The sequence below is a fragment of the Acyrthosiphon pisum genome, chromosome A3, assembly GCF_005508785.2.
Source record: "Acyrthosiphon pisum isolate AL4f chromosome A3, pea_aphid_22Mar2018_4r6ur, whole genome shotgun sequence".
Taxonomy (NCBI): Eukaryota; Metazoa; Arthropoda; class Insecta; order Hemiptera; family Aphididae; genus Acyrthosiphon; species Acyrthosiphon pisum.
In genome coordinates this window covers 21,173,811-21,188,307 of record NC_042496.1, presented here as the reverse complement: position 1 = coordinate 21,188,307, position 14,497 = coordinate 21,173,811, and the positions used below count along the sequence as shown (strand labels likewise).

At 34.8% G+C, this 14,497-nt stretch overlaps 1 protein-coding gene across 1 annotated transcript in view; it reads left to right on the top strand.

The window, feature by feature from the left end:
- The window catches only part of LOC100166039, a 127,879-nt gene that overhangs the window by 85,692 nt on the left and 27,690 nt on the right, over positions 1 to 14,497 (top strand). The window contains 29 exon segments of the mRNA XM_029491600.1: positions 43 to 354; positions 421 to 750; positions 814 to 1,122; positions 1,202 to 1,516; positions 1,650 to 1,976; positions 2,052 to 2,369; positions 2,434 to 2,742; positions 2,808 to 3,134; positions 4,705 to 5,037; positions 5,117 to 5,431; positions 5,544 to 5,879; positions 5,968 to 6,273; positions 6,371 to 6,679; positions 6,755 to 7,075; positions 7,136 to 7,468; positions 7,557 to 8,204; positions 8,266 to 8,571; positions 8,636 to 8,950; positions 9,093 to 9,413; positions 9,518 to 9,844; positions 10,019 to 10,981; positions 11,077 to 11,382; positions 11,488 to 11,805; positions 11,901 to 12,230; positions 12,310 to 12,966; positions 13,026 to 13,334; positions 13,401 to 13,706; positions 13,770 to 14,090; positions 14,162 to 14,491. Coding sequence (XP_029347460.1) covers positions 43 to 354; positions 421 to 750; positions 814 to 1,122; positions 1,202 to 1,516; positions 1,650 to 1,976; positions 2,052 to 2,369; positions 2,434 to 2,742; positions 2,808 to 3,134; positions 4,705 to 5,037; positions 5,117 to 5,431; positions 5,544 to 5,879; positions 5,968 to 6,273; positions 6,371 to 6,679; positions 6,755 to 7,075; positions 7,136 to 7,468; positions 7,557 to 8,204; positions 8,266 to 8,571; positions 8,636 to 8,950; positions 9,093 to 9,413; positions 9,518 to 9,844; positions 10,019 to 10,981; positions 11,077 to 11,382; positions 11,488 to 11,805; positions 11,901 to 12,230; positions 12,310 to 12,966; positions 13,026 to 13,334; positions 13,401 to 13,706; positions 13,770 to 14,090; positions 14,162 to 14,491 — 10,557 coding nt within the window.

Genomic DNA, 14,497 nt, shown 5'->3' with positions numbered 1-14,497 from the left:
GCTTAGTTGTTTAAAATTAAAATTTTTTTTGGATTTATTTAGATGTTCCTGTATCAAGTGACCCGTGTAGTCCATCACCGTGTGGTGCTTATAGCCAATGTCGAAACTCAGATAATCATGCAGTGTGTTCTTGTTTACCAAATTACATTGGTGCACCACCATCATGCCGCCCAGAATGTACTGTCAGCTCTGAATGTAATCCAGACAAAGCATGTGTGAACATGAAATGTATCAACCCGTGTGTAGGAGCTTGTGGTTCTGGAGCTAGATGTGAAGTAATTAATCATAGTCCAATCTGCAGTTGTAGAGAAGGTCAAACTGGAGATCCATTCCGAAGCTGTTATACGATACAAAGTAAATACTAACAAATTATTTATTCATTGTTTAACATAAATTGTATTTATTCATTAACATTTTCAGAACCAGTTCTTCCACCTCAAAACGATCCACCAAAACTGCCCTGTGTCCCTTCACCATGTGGTCCAAATTCTCAATGTATAGCTTCGGGAAATAACCCATCGTGTTCATGTTTACCATCTTATATTGGTGCTCCGCCAAATTGTCGACCAGAATGTATAATAAACCCAGATTGTCCATCAACTCTTGCTTGCATTAACAACAAATGTAGAGATCCATGTCCAGGATCTTGTGGAAGTGATGCACATTGCCAAGTTGTTAATCATGCAGTTTCGTGTCTATGTCCTTCTGGATTTACAGGAAATCCATTTGTTCAATGTATTTATCAACAAGGTATGTTACTATTACATCAATAGATTTAGCTAAATTATTACTAAATTTCTTTTATATATTTAGAAAATTTAAATCCATGTGAACCATCTCCATGTGGTGCAAATGCAATATGTAAACAACAAGATGGTGCCGGATCTTGTTCTTGCATTAATGATTATTATGGAAACCCATATGAGGGTTGCCGACCTGAATGTGTTCACAGTTCGGACTGTCCAACAAACAAGGCATGTATTGGAAATAAATGTGTGGATCCTTGTCCCGGTGTATGCGGAGTAGATGCTGTTTGCACGGTTATTAGTCATGTTCCAACTTGCAACTGTATATCTGGGTATATAGGAAATCCATTCACGTACTGCCAACCTCAACCTCCAAGTAAAATATTTATTTTTTAACTTTTTTAAAATTTTTTAATAAATAATATTTTTAAATTGTTAAATATTTATATTACTAGCAACTCAAGCAACAGTGTATGACCCTTGTCACCCATCACCTTGCGGCCCTAACAGTCAATGTAAAAATGTAAACCAACAAGGAGTATGTTCTTGTCAAAAAGACTTCCAAGGAACTCCACCAAATTGTAGACCAGAGTGTGTGGTAAACAATGAATGTCCATCGAATAGAGCTTGTCATAAATTCAAATGCACAGACCCTTGTCCTGGAACCTGTGGACTAAATGCTCGTTGTGAAGTTATTAATCACAGTCCAATTTGCACATGTTCACCTGGTTTAATTGGAGATCCTTTCACAAGATGCTATCCACAACCAGGTTAGATATTAATAAATAATCTTAATTTTATATTTAAAATCCAAAATCATTAACTGTTGTGCTCAGTTAATGTTTAAGGTTTAACTTTATAGTATATACGAATAAAATACTTAATTTACTGTTTATCACACAGTGAAACCACTAGATGAACCGGTGATACCTACAAATCCTTGTATTCCCTCGCCATGTGGACCGAATTCTGAGTGTAGGCCAGTTGGAAATCAACCATCATGTTCGTGTCGAACAAATTACGTCGGTGCTCCACCAAATTGTCGACCCGAATGTTCCGTTAATTCTGACTGTCCTTCCATGTTATCTTGTATATCAGATAAATGTAGAGATCCATGTTATGGATCTTGTGGCTTAAATACAGACTGTAGAGTTCAAAATCACATACCAACTTGTACATGTATCTCTGGACACAACGGTGATCCATTTACGCAATGTATTCCAATAATAGGTACAATAATAATTTACTTATAATTCTCAATATATTTGATTATTTACTATTATAATTATGAAATAAAATTTTTAGAACAACCAACACTAGCCACGCCTACCGATCCATGTAATCCATCACCGTGTGGATCCAATACTCAATGTTACAATGGAGTTTGTCAATGTCTGACAAACTATTTCGGTGATCCATTAATAGGTTGTCGGCCTGAGTGTACAATGAACACGGATTGTCCTAGGAATAAAGCATGTTTAAACCAAAAGTGTCAAGATCCTTGTCCAGGCACTTGTGGTCAAGGTGCCATATGCGATGTCATTAACCATATTCCAACTTGCAGTTGCCCAACTGGTACAGCTGGCGACGCATTTGTTATTTGTAGACCCATTAAAGTTCGAGGTATAAATCAAATTATATTAACAAAAAAAAAAAAAAAATGATAATTACATAAATGTTCTTATAGACGAACCATCTAGAGACCCATGTAATCCTTCTCCGTGTGGGCCAAACAGCGTTTGTCGCGTAGTAGAAGGACATGCTGTCTGTTCCTGTCAAAATAGTATGATCGGTTCTCCACCTTCTTGTCGTCCAGAATGTGTTGTTAGTGCAGAGTGTCCTTTAACTCAAGCATGTCTCATGAGCAAATGCCGTGATCCATGTCCTGGAACTTGTGGCCACCTTGCTAACTGTAAAGTAGTAAATCATAGTCCTATTTGTACTTGTCCACCACAGCATAGTGGAGATCCATTTAGGAGTTGTTATCCTGTTCAAGGTAATATATTTATTGAATATAATATTTAAATTTTATATTTAAAATACTATATTGACTTATTCCAGAAATAAGACCCACACCATCAGCTGATCCAATTAATGTCTGTGTCCCATCACCGTGTGGACCCAATTCTGAGTGTAGGGATCGTGGAGGAGCACCGGCGTGCTCGTGCTTGTCAAATTATGTAGGAACGCCACCATCGTGCAGACCGGAATGTACAATTAATCCAGAATGTCCTAGCCATTTATCATGTATTAATCAAAAGTGTACAGACCCTTGCCCTGGTTCATGTGGCTCAAATGCTGCATGTTCTGTGATTAATCACACTCCAATGTGTTCTTGCAATAATGGATTTACTGGAGATCCGTTTACATATTGTCAATCAGTCCCGGGTAAGATTTTAACATATTTGCATGAATATGCTTTGCACATTTGAGTTTAAGCACGCAATATTATTTAAAATGAACGAATTTTTTTTATAATGCTTGCTTCATTAACATATGTTGTTAGTACCTATTGATGCATTTTTGATTTACGGCTGATATCGAAAAATTAAAAAAATAATATAAGTACACGGTAACTTAAATTAATATTTTCAAATAACTTAAAAAAGCCCGTATTAAAACTTTAAGAAATTAATAATAAAAATCACAACTTTGACACTATCACTTGATAAGCATTTTTTTTTTCAATAACATATTAAAATATTTTCCCCTATATTAATAAAACTAATGTATAATAAAATATCTAAAACCATTATTAATACTTTCCCCCAATCAACGGTTGAGCAGATTAGTTTTAATGAGTTCATTTAATCATTTACATGTCATTAAATAAAATACATTTTACTAGAATATATCACCCCTCTCTACCAAAAAAAAAAAACCATACATAAACAGTATATCATAAAATTATATAATCATAAATATAATTCAATGAAAATATAAGCATTTAAGTAAATCATACATGAGCATTAATGTAGTTTTAAAATGGATGGCATGCTGTCATTGAATTATAATCAAGTATGATAATATTATGTTTTACATAATATCTTAAAAAAAATGTTTGCTTAGTGCATGAACAAATTTTGAAAAGAATGAATTAAATATGTTTAAAATCAACAATATAAATGTTTGATGTTGCATCTTGTGAGCATGATAAGAGTTCTGTTTAATAACTTTAAGTTAAATTGTATATACATTTCTTAAGCTTTGAATGTTAAATTTTAAAGCTATACACTATGACTTTTGTTCTGTAGTCGAATAATTTTGTATGCACTAAATTTTGATTCAAATATTTTTGTACGTTTTAAAATATATATAAGATTACTTATTTATGTTTGCATGTAATTTATGATTGTTTGAAAATACTTTTCATGAAATTTTATTGCAAATAAGTAGAATTTTATAAAGTAATATTTAGTAGCATTCAAAAAAACATATTTATCTATATTTAAGCTAGAGACGTTGAATTTACCTGATATGCATTAAGTTACTTAATAATACTTAATTGTATTTATTTATAAGTAAATAGAATAGTAATTAATATTTAGTATCTCGATTTGAATATGTTTAGTTTGTTATTAATTAAATTTAAGATCGGTAAGTCATTTTTAGTACCTACTTAAGTTATAAAAATTAACTAAACGTTTTCAGAATATATAGAGGTAAGAAAATCTTATCGAGTTGTGTATACCTTAAGTATTACGATGCCATGATAATTATTGTTTTAGACCTAACATAGGTAATTCTTTCCAAAACGATGTTGATTATATTATCTGCTCAATTTTTGAATAGCTATCACTAATTATGTAACAGATGTATAAGAAGAGTTAGAGCTTACTAAATAATTGTATAACAATAAACTTACATTAAATGGTGAGTACTACTAATAGAGTTATTTAATACCTCTTTGTGGCTTTATCTCCAAATAATAATATTATTTTTGAAATTATTATTATAGTGTTAGCAGTATATCAAGAACCCTTAAACCCATGCATTCCTTCCCCCTGTGGAATGAACGCTATATGCAAAGAGTATAATGGTGCTGGTTCGTGTAGTTGTTTACCAGAATATTATGGAAATCCATATGAAGGCTGTAGGCCAGAATGTGTTATAAACTCTGATTGCACACCTCAAAAAGCTTGTGTGAAAAATAAATGTCAAAATCCATGCGCTGGAACTTGTGGTCAAAACGCAGAATGCTACGTGACTAATCATTTACCATCTTGTACATGTATACCAGGTTTTACTGGTGATCCATATAAGTACTGCATCCTAGCTCCACCACCACAACGTATGTATTATAATTAGATGTATTATATTTGTATTCAGGGAATAAATCATACTAATTATAATATATGTATTATGTGTAGAACTACAAGCGGATCCAATTAATCCTTGTGTTCCATCACCATGTGGACCAAACAGTCAATGTAAGGAAATAAATTACCAAGCAGTGTGTTCATGTCTACAATCATATGTGGGAAGTCCTCCAAACTGTAGACCAGAGTGTGTTGTCAACTCAGAATGTGGCAGACCCAAAGCGTGCCGAAATTTAAAATGCGTTGACCCTTGTTTAAATGCTTGTGGGTCTAATTCAAAATGCAAAGTAATAAATCATAGCCCCATATGTTCGTGTAAAGAAGGATTTACTGGTGATCCATTTTCAAGTTGTTATGCTATACAATGTAAGTTTAACTTTTTTTGATTAATTTTTTTATAGAAATAAAATTTTTTTTTCTTATCGTCCTTATTCTCACAACATTACATTTATTAATCAAATAACTTAAATTTTAACAGATTTGCCATCACCACCAATACAAAATGAACCAATTAACCCATGTATACCATCACCATGTGGCCTATACTCATATTGTAAAGATTCCAATGGATATCCTTCTTGTTCTTGTCAAGAGAATTATATTGGTTCTCCGCCAAATTGTAGACCTGAATGTACAATAAACGAAGAATGTCCAAAAGATAAGGCTTGTATGAAGCAAAAATGCCAAGACCCATGTCCAGGATCATGTGGTGTTAATGCTAATTGTAATGTTTATAATCATAACCCAATATGCTCATGTATTGATGGTTACACAGGAGATCCATTCACCAGTTGCTATATAAAACCAACATCTCGTAAGTAGTTTTTTCACGTTAGATTGTAGATCGTATAATTAGGTGTACCAAAGCATTAATAACCAATTTCAATCATTTTAATTCATAGCTCCTCAGCCACAATATGATGATCCGTGTAACCCGTCCCCATGTGGTTCAAATGCATTATGTAATAATGGTGTTTGCTCTTGCTTGAGTGAATATCAAGGTGATCCATACTCTGGCTGTCGTCCAGAATGTATTTTAAATACAGATTGTCCCATTATTAAAGCGTGCATCAATAATAAATGTAAAAATCCATGCCAAGGAACATGTGGATTAAATGCAATTTGTAATGTTTACAATCATATTCCGATGTGTACGTGTCCCCAAGGCATGAATGGAAATGCATTTATTCAATGCATACCTATCCAAGGTAAAAAAAATATATCATTCAAAACGAAAAAATGTAATCTCAAAGTTTATTACATAACATATTAATTATACATACAAATATATTTATATAATTTCAGCATCTGTTGAAGTTATCAACCCATGTGCTCCATCTCCTTGTGGACCAAATAGCCAATGTAAACAATTGAATGGTGTAGCGGTATGTTCATGCATATCTGGATACTTGGGTGCACCACCTTTATGTAGACCTGAATGTACAATTAATTCCGACTGTGGTCTAAACGAAGCTTGTTCAAATCAAAAGTGTCGAAATCCATGTCCTAGTATTTGTGGAATTGGTGCAAAATGTCAAGTCATAAATCATAATCCAATTTGTAGTTGTCCACCAGGATTAATTGGTGATCCATTTACAAGATGTTATAATAAACGTATGTAATAAAAAAAGATAAAATACATTTATATTAATCAAAATAATATTATTAATAATTACATTTGAAATGTAGCAGCCGATTTACCACAATACGTTGGTAATCCTTGCATTCCGTCTCCTTGTGGACCGAATTCACAGTGTAAGGTTCAAGGCGAATCACCATCATGCTCATGCCTACCTAATTTCATCGGATCACCTCCAAATTGCAAGCCGGAATGTATTACTAATAGCGAGTGCTCATATAATTTAGCTTGTGCTAATATGAAATGCAAAGATCCTTGTCCAGGTTCGTGCGCACCAAATGCCGAATGCCATGTAGTAAGCCATTCGCCAATATGCAAATGTCCAATTGGATACGTAGGAGATCCGTTCACACAATGCATTATACAACAAGGTAAAATGATAAAATAAAATAATTTTTATTGTCTTAAATTAATAATACTTTTTTATTCAGCCGATCCAGTACCACAAGAGTATTTAAATCCATGTGTACCATCCCCCTGTGGGACAAATGCAATATGTAAAGAACAAAATGGAGCTGGATCGTGTACGTGCTTGCCTGAATACTATGGAAATCCATATGAAGGGTGTAGACCGGAATGTGTTTTGAATACAGACTGTGCGTCAAACAAAGCATGCTCTAATTACAAGTGTAAAAACCCCTGTCCAGGAACATGTGGTCAAAATGCAGAATGTCAAGTAGTTAATCATTTGCCCATGTGTTCTTGTTATCAAGGATATACTGGTGATCCATTTAGATACTGTCATCAAATACCTCCTCCACAACGTATGTTGATACATGTTAATATCATTATCATTTTTAACTAAATTAATATACTTATATATATATATATATATATGATTATTTTTAATAGAAACTGAAATCGAACCAATTAATCCATGTTCACCATCTCCATGTGGGCCAAATAGTCAATGTCGGGAAATTAACCATCAAGCTGTTTGCTCATGCCTTCCGACGTACGTAGGGAGCCCGCCTGGATGTAGACCAGAATGTGTAACAAATTCAGAGTGTGCTTCGAGTAAAGCATGCATAAAACAGAAATGTTCAAATCCTTGTCCTGAACCATGTGGGCAAAATTCAAACTGCAAAGTGATCAACCACAGTCCTGTGTGTTCGTGTATTAATGGTTTTACCGGAGATCCATTTATTCGCTGTTATCAAATACCTCCCCCTCCACCACAATTTGATCCAGTTTATGTAAACCCTTGCGTTCCATCACCATGTGGTCCTTATTCTCAATGTAGAGAACAGAATGGCTATCCATCATGTTCATGTTTAGCTGAATACATAGGAAGTCCGCCAAATTGCCGTTATGAATGTACAATTAATGCAGAATGCCCCAGAGATAAAGCGTGTATGAAGCAAAAATGTCAAGATCCGTGTCCTGGGTCATGTGGTGTAAACGCTTTATGCAATGTAGTAAACCATACACCAATTTGCTTGTGTCCTGATAACTATGAAGGCAATCCTTTTGAAAATTGTAGACCAAAACCCATGGATGGTAAATTTCAATAAATAATAATATTTAATTCAATTAAAATTAAACTAATCAAATTATATAGTTCCAGAACCAGTGTATTCAGACCCATGTAATCCATCGCCTTGTGGTCCTAATTCTGATTGCTTTAATGGTGTTTGTAAATGTAAACCTGAATTCCAAGGTGATCCATACTCTGGATGCAGACCTGAATGTGTACTAAATAACGATTGTCCCAGAAACAAAGCTTGCATAAAAAATAAATGCAAAGACCCATGCCCTGGAACATGTGGAACGAATGCTATCTGTGAAGTTTATAATCATATACCAATGTGTAGATGTCCTGATGGAATGAATGGAAATGCTTTTATCAATTGTTTAGTACAACAAGGTGAGTTTAAAAATAAATATGAAATATACAGTTCGAGTTTCTATAATTCATTCTTATTTAAAAGATGTGATCCCGGTAACGAACGTAAATCCATGCTATCCAACTCCATGTGGACCTAACAGTCAATGCCGAGAAATTAATGGACAAGCTGTATGTTCATGTACAATCGGCTATTTAGGAGTACCACCATCGTGTAGACCAGAATGTACAATAAATTCTGATTGTAACTTAAACGAAGCATGTTCAAACCAAAAATGTCATGATCCATGCCGTGGTGTTTGTGGAATAGGAGCTATTTGCCGTGTATATAACCATAAACCTATCTGTAGTTGTCCTCCAGGACAGACAGGAAATCCATTTTCTAATTGCCATCCAATACGTAAGTAAAAAATTATAGCAATTTTATTTAGTTCTATTAAATTATTTTTTTTTAATTATTTGCTAATCTGTATCCAACTATTTTATTTCTTATAGTTTAACTATGTATTTATATAACTGCTTTTTTTATTATTTTTTTTAAGCGGTTCAAGACCCTATACCTGTAGAACATCCATGCGTTCCTTCTCCATGTGGCCCCAATTCGCAATGCCAAGTTAAAGGACAGTCGCCTTCATGTTCTTGTTTACCTGACTTTATTGGTTCACCACCGAATTGCAAACCCGAGTGCATTAGTAATGGAGAATGTCCATATCATTTAGCATGTAAAAATATGAAATGTAAAGATCCTTGTCCTGGTACCTGTGGACAAAACGCACAATGTAACGTAGTAAGTCACTCTCCTCAGTGTACCTGCTATCCAGGGTATATCGGAGATCCTTTCACTCAATGCACAATACAACAAGGTAAATATAAAATATAAATATAAGAATTAAAATTGTAATTTTATATAATTTTTATTATAAAATCATATATTTATTATTGCTGTTATGTGCTAATTAAATTACAGCAGAACCAATAGAAGAGACTCTGAACCCTTGTATTCCATCACCTTGTGGAGCAAATGCTATTTGCAAAGAGCGAAATGGCGCTGGATCCTGTAGTTGCTTACAAGAGTATTTTGGAAATCCTTATGAACTCTGTAGACCCGAGTGTACAGTAAACACTGATTGCCCATCAAATAAAGCTTGTATGGGAAATAAATGCTTAGATCCATGCCCAGGAACATGTGCCCAATCTGCAATTTGTCACGTTTACAACCACTCACCGACATGCTCGTGTAATTATGGATACACAGGAGATCCGTATAAATATTGCAGTATAATTCCAACTCCACGTAAGTTATTTCAATATGTATTATTAACCTTATGTGTATTTATTTTTTTATCATAATATAATATTATAGAATTCACTTTTATTCCTCATACTTAACTGTACCAAACGCATGCACTTTATTGCTAGAAGTTAAAAGTACAATAATGATTTACTATAACTTCTTGATAACTTTTAGCAATCCAAAATGAACCAACAAACCCGTGTTCGCCTTCTCCATGTGGACCACACAGTCAATGTCGAGAAGTCAACTTCCAAGCCGTATGCTCATGTTTATCGAACTATATTGGAAGTCCACCAAATTGTCGTCCTGAATGTCTCATCAGTCAAGATTGTTCACAAAATCTTGCATGCATAAATCAACACTGTATCGATCCTTGCCTTGGACAATGTGGTCAAAATACACAATGTAAGACTATCAAACATCGACCAATATGTACATGTAGCCCTGGATATACTGGAGACCCGTTCTCCAGATGTTATCTAATTCCACCGTTACCCCCACCACCACAAGATGAACCAATACCAACAAATCCTTGTGTGCCGTCTCCGTGTGGACCATATTCTGAGTGTAGAAACTACGGAAATTATCCTTCATGTAGTTGTCAACCACAATACACGGGAAGTCCACCAAATTGTAGGCCAGAGTGTTCGATCAATGCAGAATGTCCAAGCAATAATGCGTGCATGAAAGAGAAATGTCGAGATCCATGTCCCGGATCATGTGGAATTGGATCAGTTTGTAACGTATTGAATCACGTTCCTATTTGTCAATGCCCTGATGGATTCACTGGTGATCCATTTGTGAGTTGCTATCTGAAACCCCAAGCTCCTATTGCTGACGTAGAAACAGACCCATGTAGTCCATCTCCGTGTGGTACAAACGCAATATGTAATAATGGAATTTGTACATGTCTTCCTGAATACCATGGAGATCCATATACTGGATGTAGACCAGAATGTGTTCTTAACGATGAATGCTCAAAGGATAAAGCTTGTATCCGAAATAAATGTATAAATCCATGTCCAGGAACGTGTGGCTACAATGCCATATGTGAAGTATATAATCATATACCTATGTGTCGATGTCCAGAAGGATTAGCAGGTGATGCCTTTACTCAATGTCAACCAATATTACAAGGTGTGTGCACGTATATATTTTATAATATATTCATATGTTATTAAATATTAATACTTAATGTTTCAAATTTAATTTAACCATTTTTTAATTTGTAGATCCAATTATTAATCAGCCATGTAATCCATCACCTTGCGGACCCAACAGTCAATGTAGAGAAATGAACAATCAAGCGGTATGTTCTTGTATCGTGGGATATGTGGGTAGCCCACCATCGTGTAGACCAGAATGCACAATTAATGCGGATTGCTATTTGACCGAAGCTTGTTCAAACCAAAAGTGTAGAAATCCTTGTATAGGAACGTGTGGTGTTGGAGCTAAATGCCAGGTTATAAATCATAAGCCTATATGTAGCTGTCCACCAAGCATGACTGGTGATCCATTTGTACGCTGCCATGCCATATGTAAGTTAATACAAATGCAATACTCCAGAAACATAATGAATTATATTTAATTTTTATAATTCAAAAATGTTTTCTGTAATATAATTGTTTTATATTGATTTTCAGTGGCACTTCCTGAACCCGTGGGTAACCCATGTATACCATCTCCTTGTGGACCTAATTCACAATGCCAAGTTAAAGGTGATACGCCATCTTGTTCATGTTTACCCGAATTTATCGGATCGCCTCCAAATTGCAAACCAGAATGCATTAGCAATAGTGAATGCTCCTATAACAAAGCATGTGTCTATATGAAATGTAAAGATCCGTGTCCAGGATCTTGTGGTCAAAATGCTATATGTCAAGTAGTTAGTCATGTGCCTAGATGTTCATGTTTATCTGGTTATGTTGGTGATCCATTTATACAATGTTATATTCAACAAGGTAAATAATATTATATAATATTATTGATTGTTTTATTGAAAAGACTTGAATTGTTTTGGGAAACATTTTTTAATTTTGTCATTTTTATTATTTAGCTGACCCAGTACCCACTGAGTATTTATCTCCGTGTGAGCCTTCTCCATGTGGTACTAATGCTGTCTGTAAAGAACAAAACGGCGCCGGTTCATGTAGTTGTCTCCCTGGATTTGAAGGGAATCCTTATGATGGATGCAGATATGAATGCACACTTAACACAGACTGCGCATCTAATAAAGCATGTATTCGAAATAAATGCCAAAATCCTTGTCCTGGATCTTGTGGACCAAATGCAGAATGTTTAGTAATAAATCACCTTCCTATGTGTACATGTTATAATGGTTACACAGGAGATCCTTTCAAATACTGTAATTTGATTCCTCCTCAAAGTAAGGAAAATATTTCAATTAATTCAATATACTTGTTCCGTTATATTATTAATATATAATAATACTATTTTATATTTAGTTGTGCAGTCTGAGCCCTATGCTCCTTGTGTTCCATCACCATGTGGACCTAATAGTCAATGTAAAGAAATAAATGGACAAGCAGTTTGTTCATGTCTTCCTTCATATCATGGAAGCCCTCCTGGTTGTAGACCTGAATGTGTATTAAGTTCTGAATGCAGTGATATTCACGCATGCGTTAATCAAAAATGTGTCAACCCATGTCCTGGACCGTGTGGTTCAAATGCTATTTGCAAAGTTATAAAACATAACGCAATATGTTCCTGTCAACTTGGGTATCAAGGTGATCCATTCTCCCGTTGTTATTTAATTCCACCACCACCGCCACCACAACAAGATGAAGTTATTTACTTAAACCCGTGTGTTCCATCTCCATGTGGTTTATATTCAGAATGTAGAGATATTGGTGGAGTACCATCATGTTCATGTTTATCACAATATTTCGGTAGTCCACCGAATTGTAGACCTGAATGTGTGATAAATAATGACTGTCGAAGCAATTTAGCATGTATTCGAGAGAAATGTCAAGACCCATGTCCAGGATCTTGTGGTATTGATGCATACTGTAATGTTATAAATCACACTCCGAACTGTGTATGCCGTGAAGGTTTCATTGGAGATCCATTCACATCGTGCTATATAAAACCAGTACAAGACAGTAAGTGACTTAAAAAAAAACCAAATTTAAATATCAAATACCACGTGATAATGTTTTAGTTCCAGAACCTGTTGAAAAAGACCCATGTTATCCATCTCCATGTGGACCAAACGCAATATGTAATAATGGCCAATGTTCATGTATTAATGAATACTATGGAGATCCATACTCAGGTTGTAGACCAGAATGTGTAATTAACAATGACTGTCCAAGAGACAAGGCTTGTGTTCGTAATAAATGTATGAATCCATGTAAAGACACCTGTGGTGAAAATGCTATATGTGATGTTTATAACCATATACCAATGTGCCGCTGTCCAGAAGGAACAGAAGGAAATGCATTTATTAGATGTTCGGCATTACAACAAGGTAAAATAATGTCACATCAGTTTCTATGAATTAAACTAATATACATTTTAATTATATTAATTTTAGCACCAATCGATGTTCATCCTTGTTATCCATCACCATGTGGACCAAACAGTCACTGTAAAGAAATAAATAGTCAAGCTGTATGCTCTTGTATCATTGGATATTTGGGAGTTCCGCCATCATGTCGACCTGAATGTACTGTTAACTCAGATTGTAATAGTAATAAAGCTTGTTCTAACCAAAAATGCATTGACCCGTGTATTGGAGTATGTGGTGTAAACTCAAAATGCCAAGTTATCAACCACAGTCCCATTTGTAGTTGCGCCCCCAGTTTTACGGGAAATCCATTTGTTCGATGTTACCCAAAACGTAAGTACATATAATTAAATATTTATTATGGTATAGCGATTAAAATTATATTAATTATTATAGCTGCTGATATCCCTCAACCTGTTGGAAATCCTTGTATTCCATCGCCTTGTGGACCAAACTCTCAATGTAAAGTGCAAGGTGAATCGCCATCATGTTCTTGTTTACCTGAATTTATTGGCTCACCTCCAAATTGTAAACCTGAATGTGTAAGTAATAGTGAATGTCCAGTTCACTTATCCTGCATAAACATGAAATGCAAAAATCCTTGCATTGGAGCCTGTGCCCCAAGTGCTGAATGTAGAGTAATAAGTCATACACCAAGATGTACATGCCCTGTTGGACATATTGGAAACCCGTATTCTGAATGTACAATAATTCAAGGTAAATTTTACTGAATATTGCTATTATTTTTTACTGGGACATGTATAATATACATAATCACTCATTTTTAGCTGATCCTATCCCACAAGAATATTTAAATCCTTGTGAGCCATCTCCGTGTGGCATAAACGCCATTTGTAAAGAACAAAACGGAGCAGGATCTTGTTCTTGTCTACCTGAATACTTTGGAAATCCATACGAAGGATGTAAGCCTGAATGTATTGTAAATGCCGAATGTCAATCCAACAAAGCATGTATTAGTAATAAATGTAAAGATCCATGCCCTGGAACATGTGCTCAAAATGCTGAATGTCAAGTTATTAATCATTCGCCGACATGCACATGTTATAATGGGTATACTGGTGACCCATTCCGATACTGCCATATCATACCACCACAACGTAATT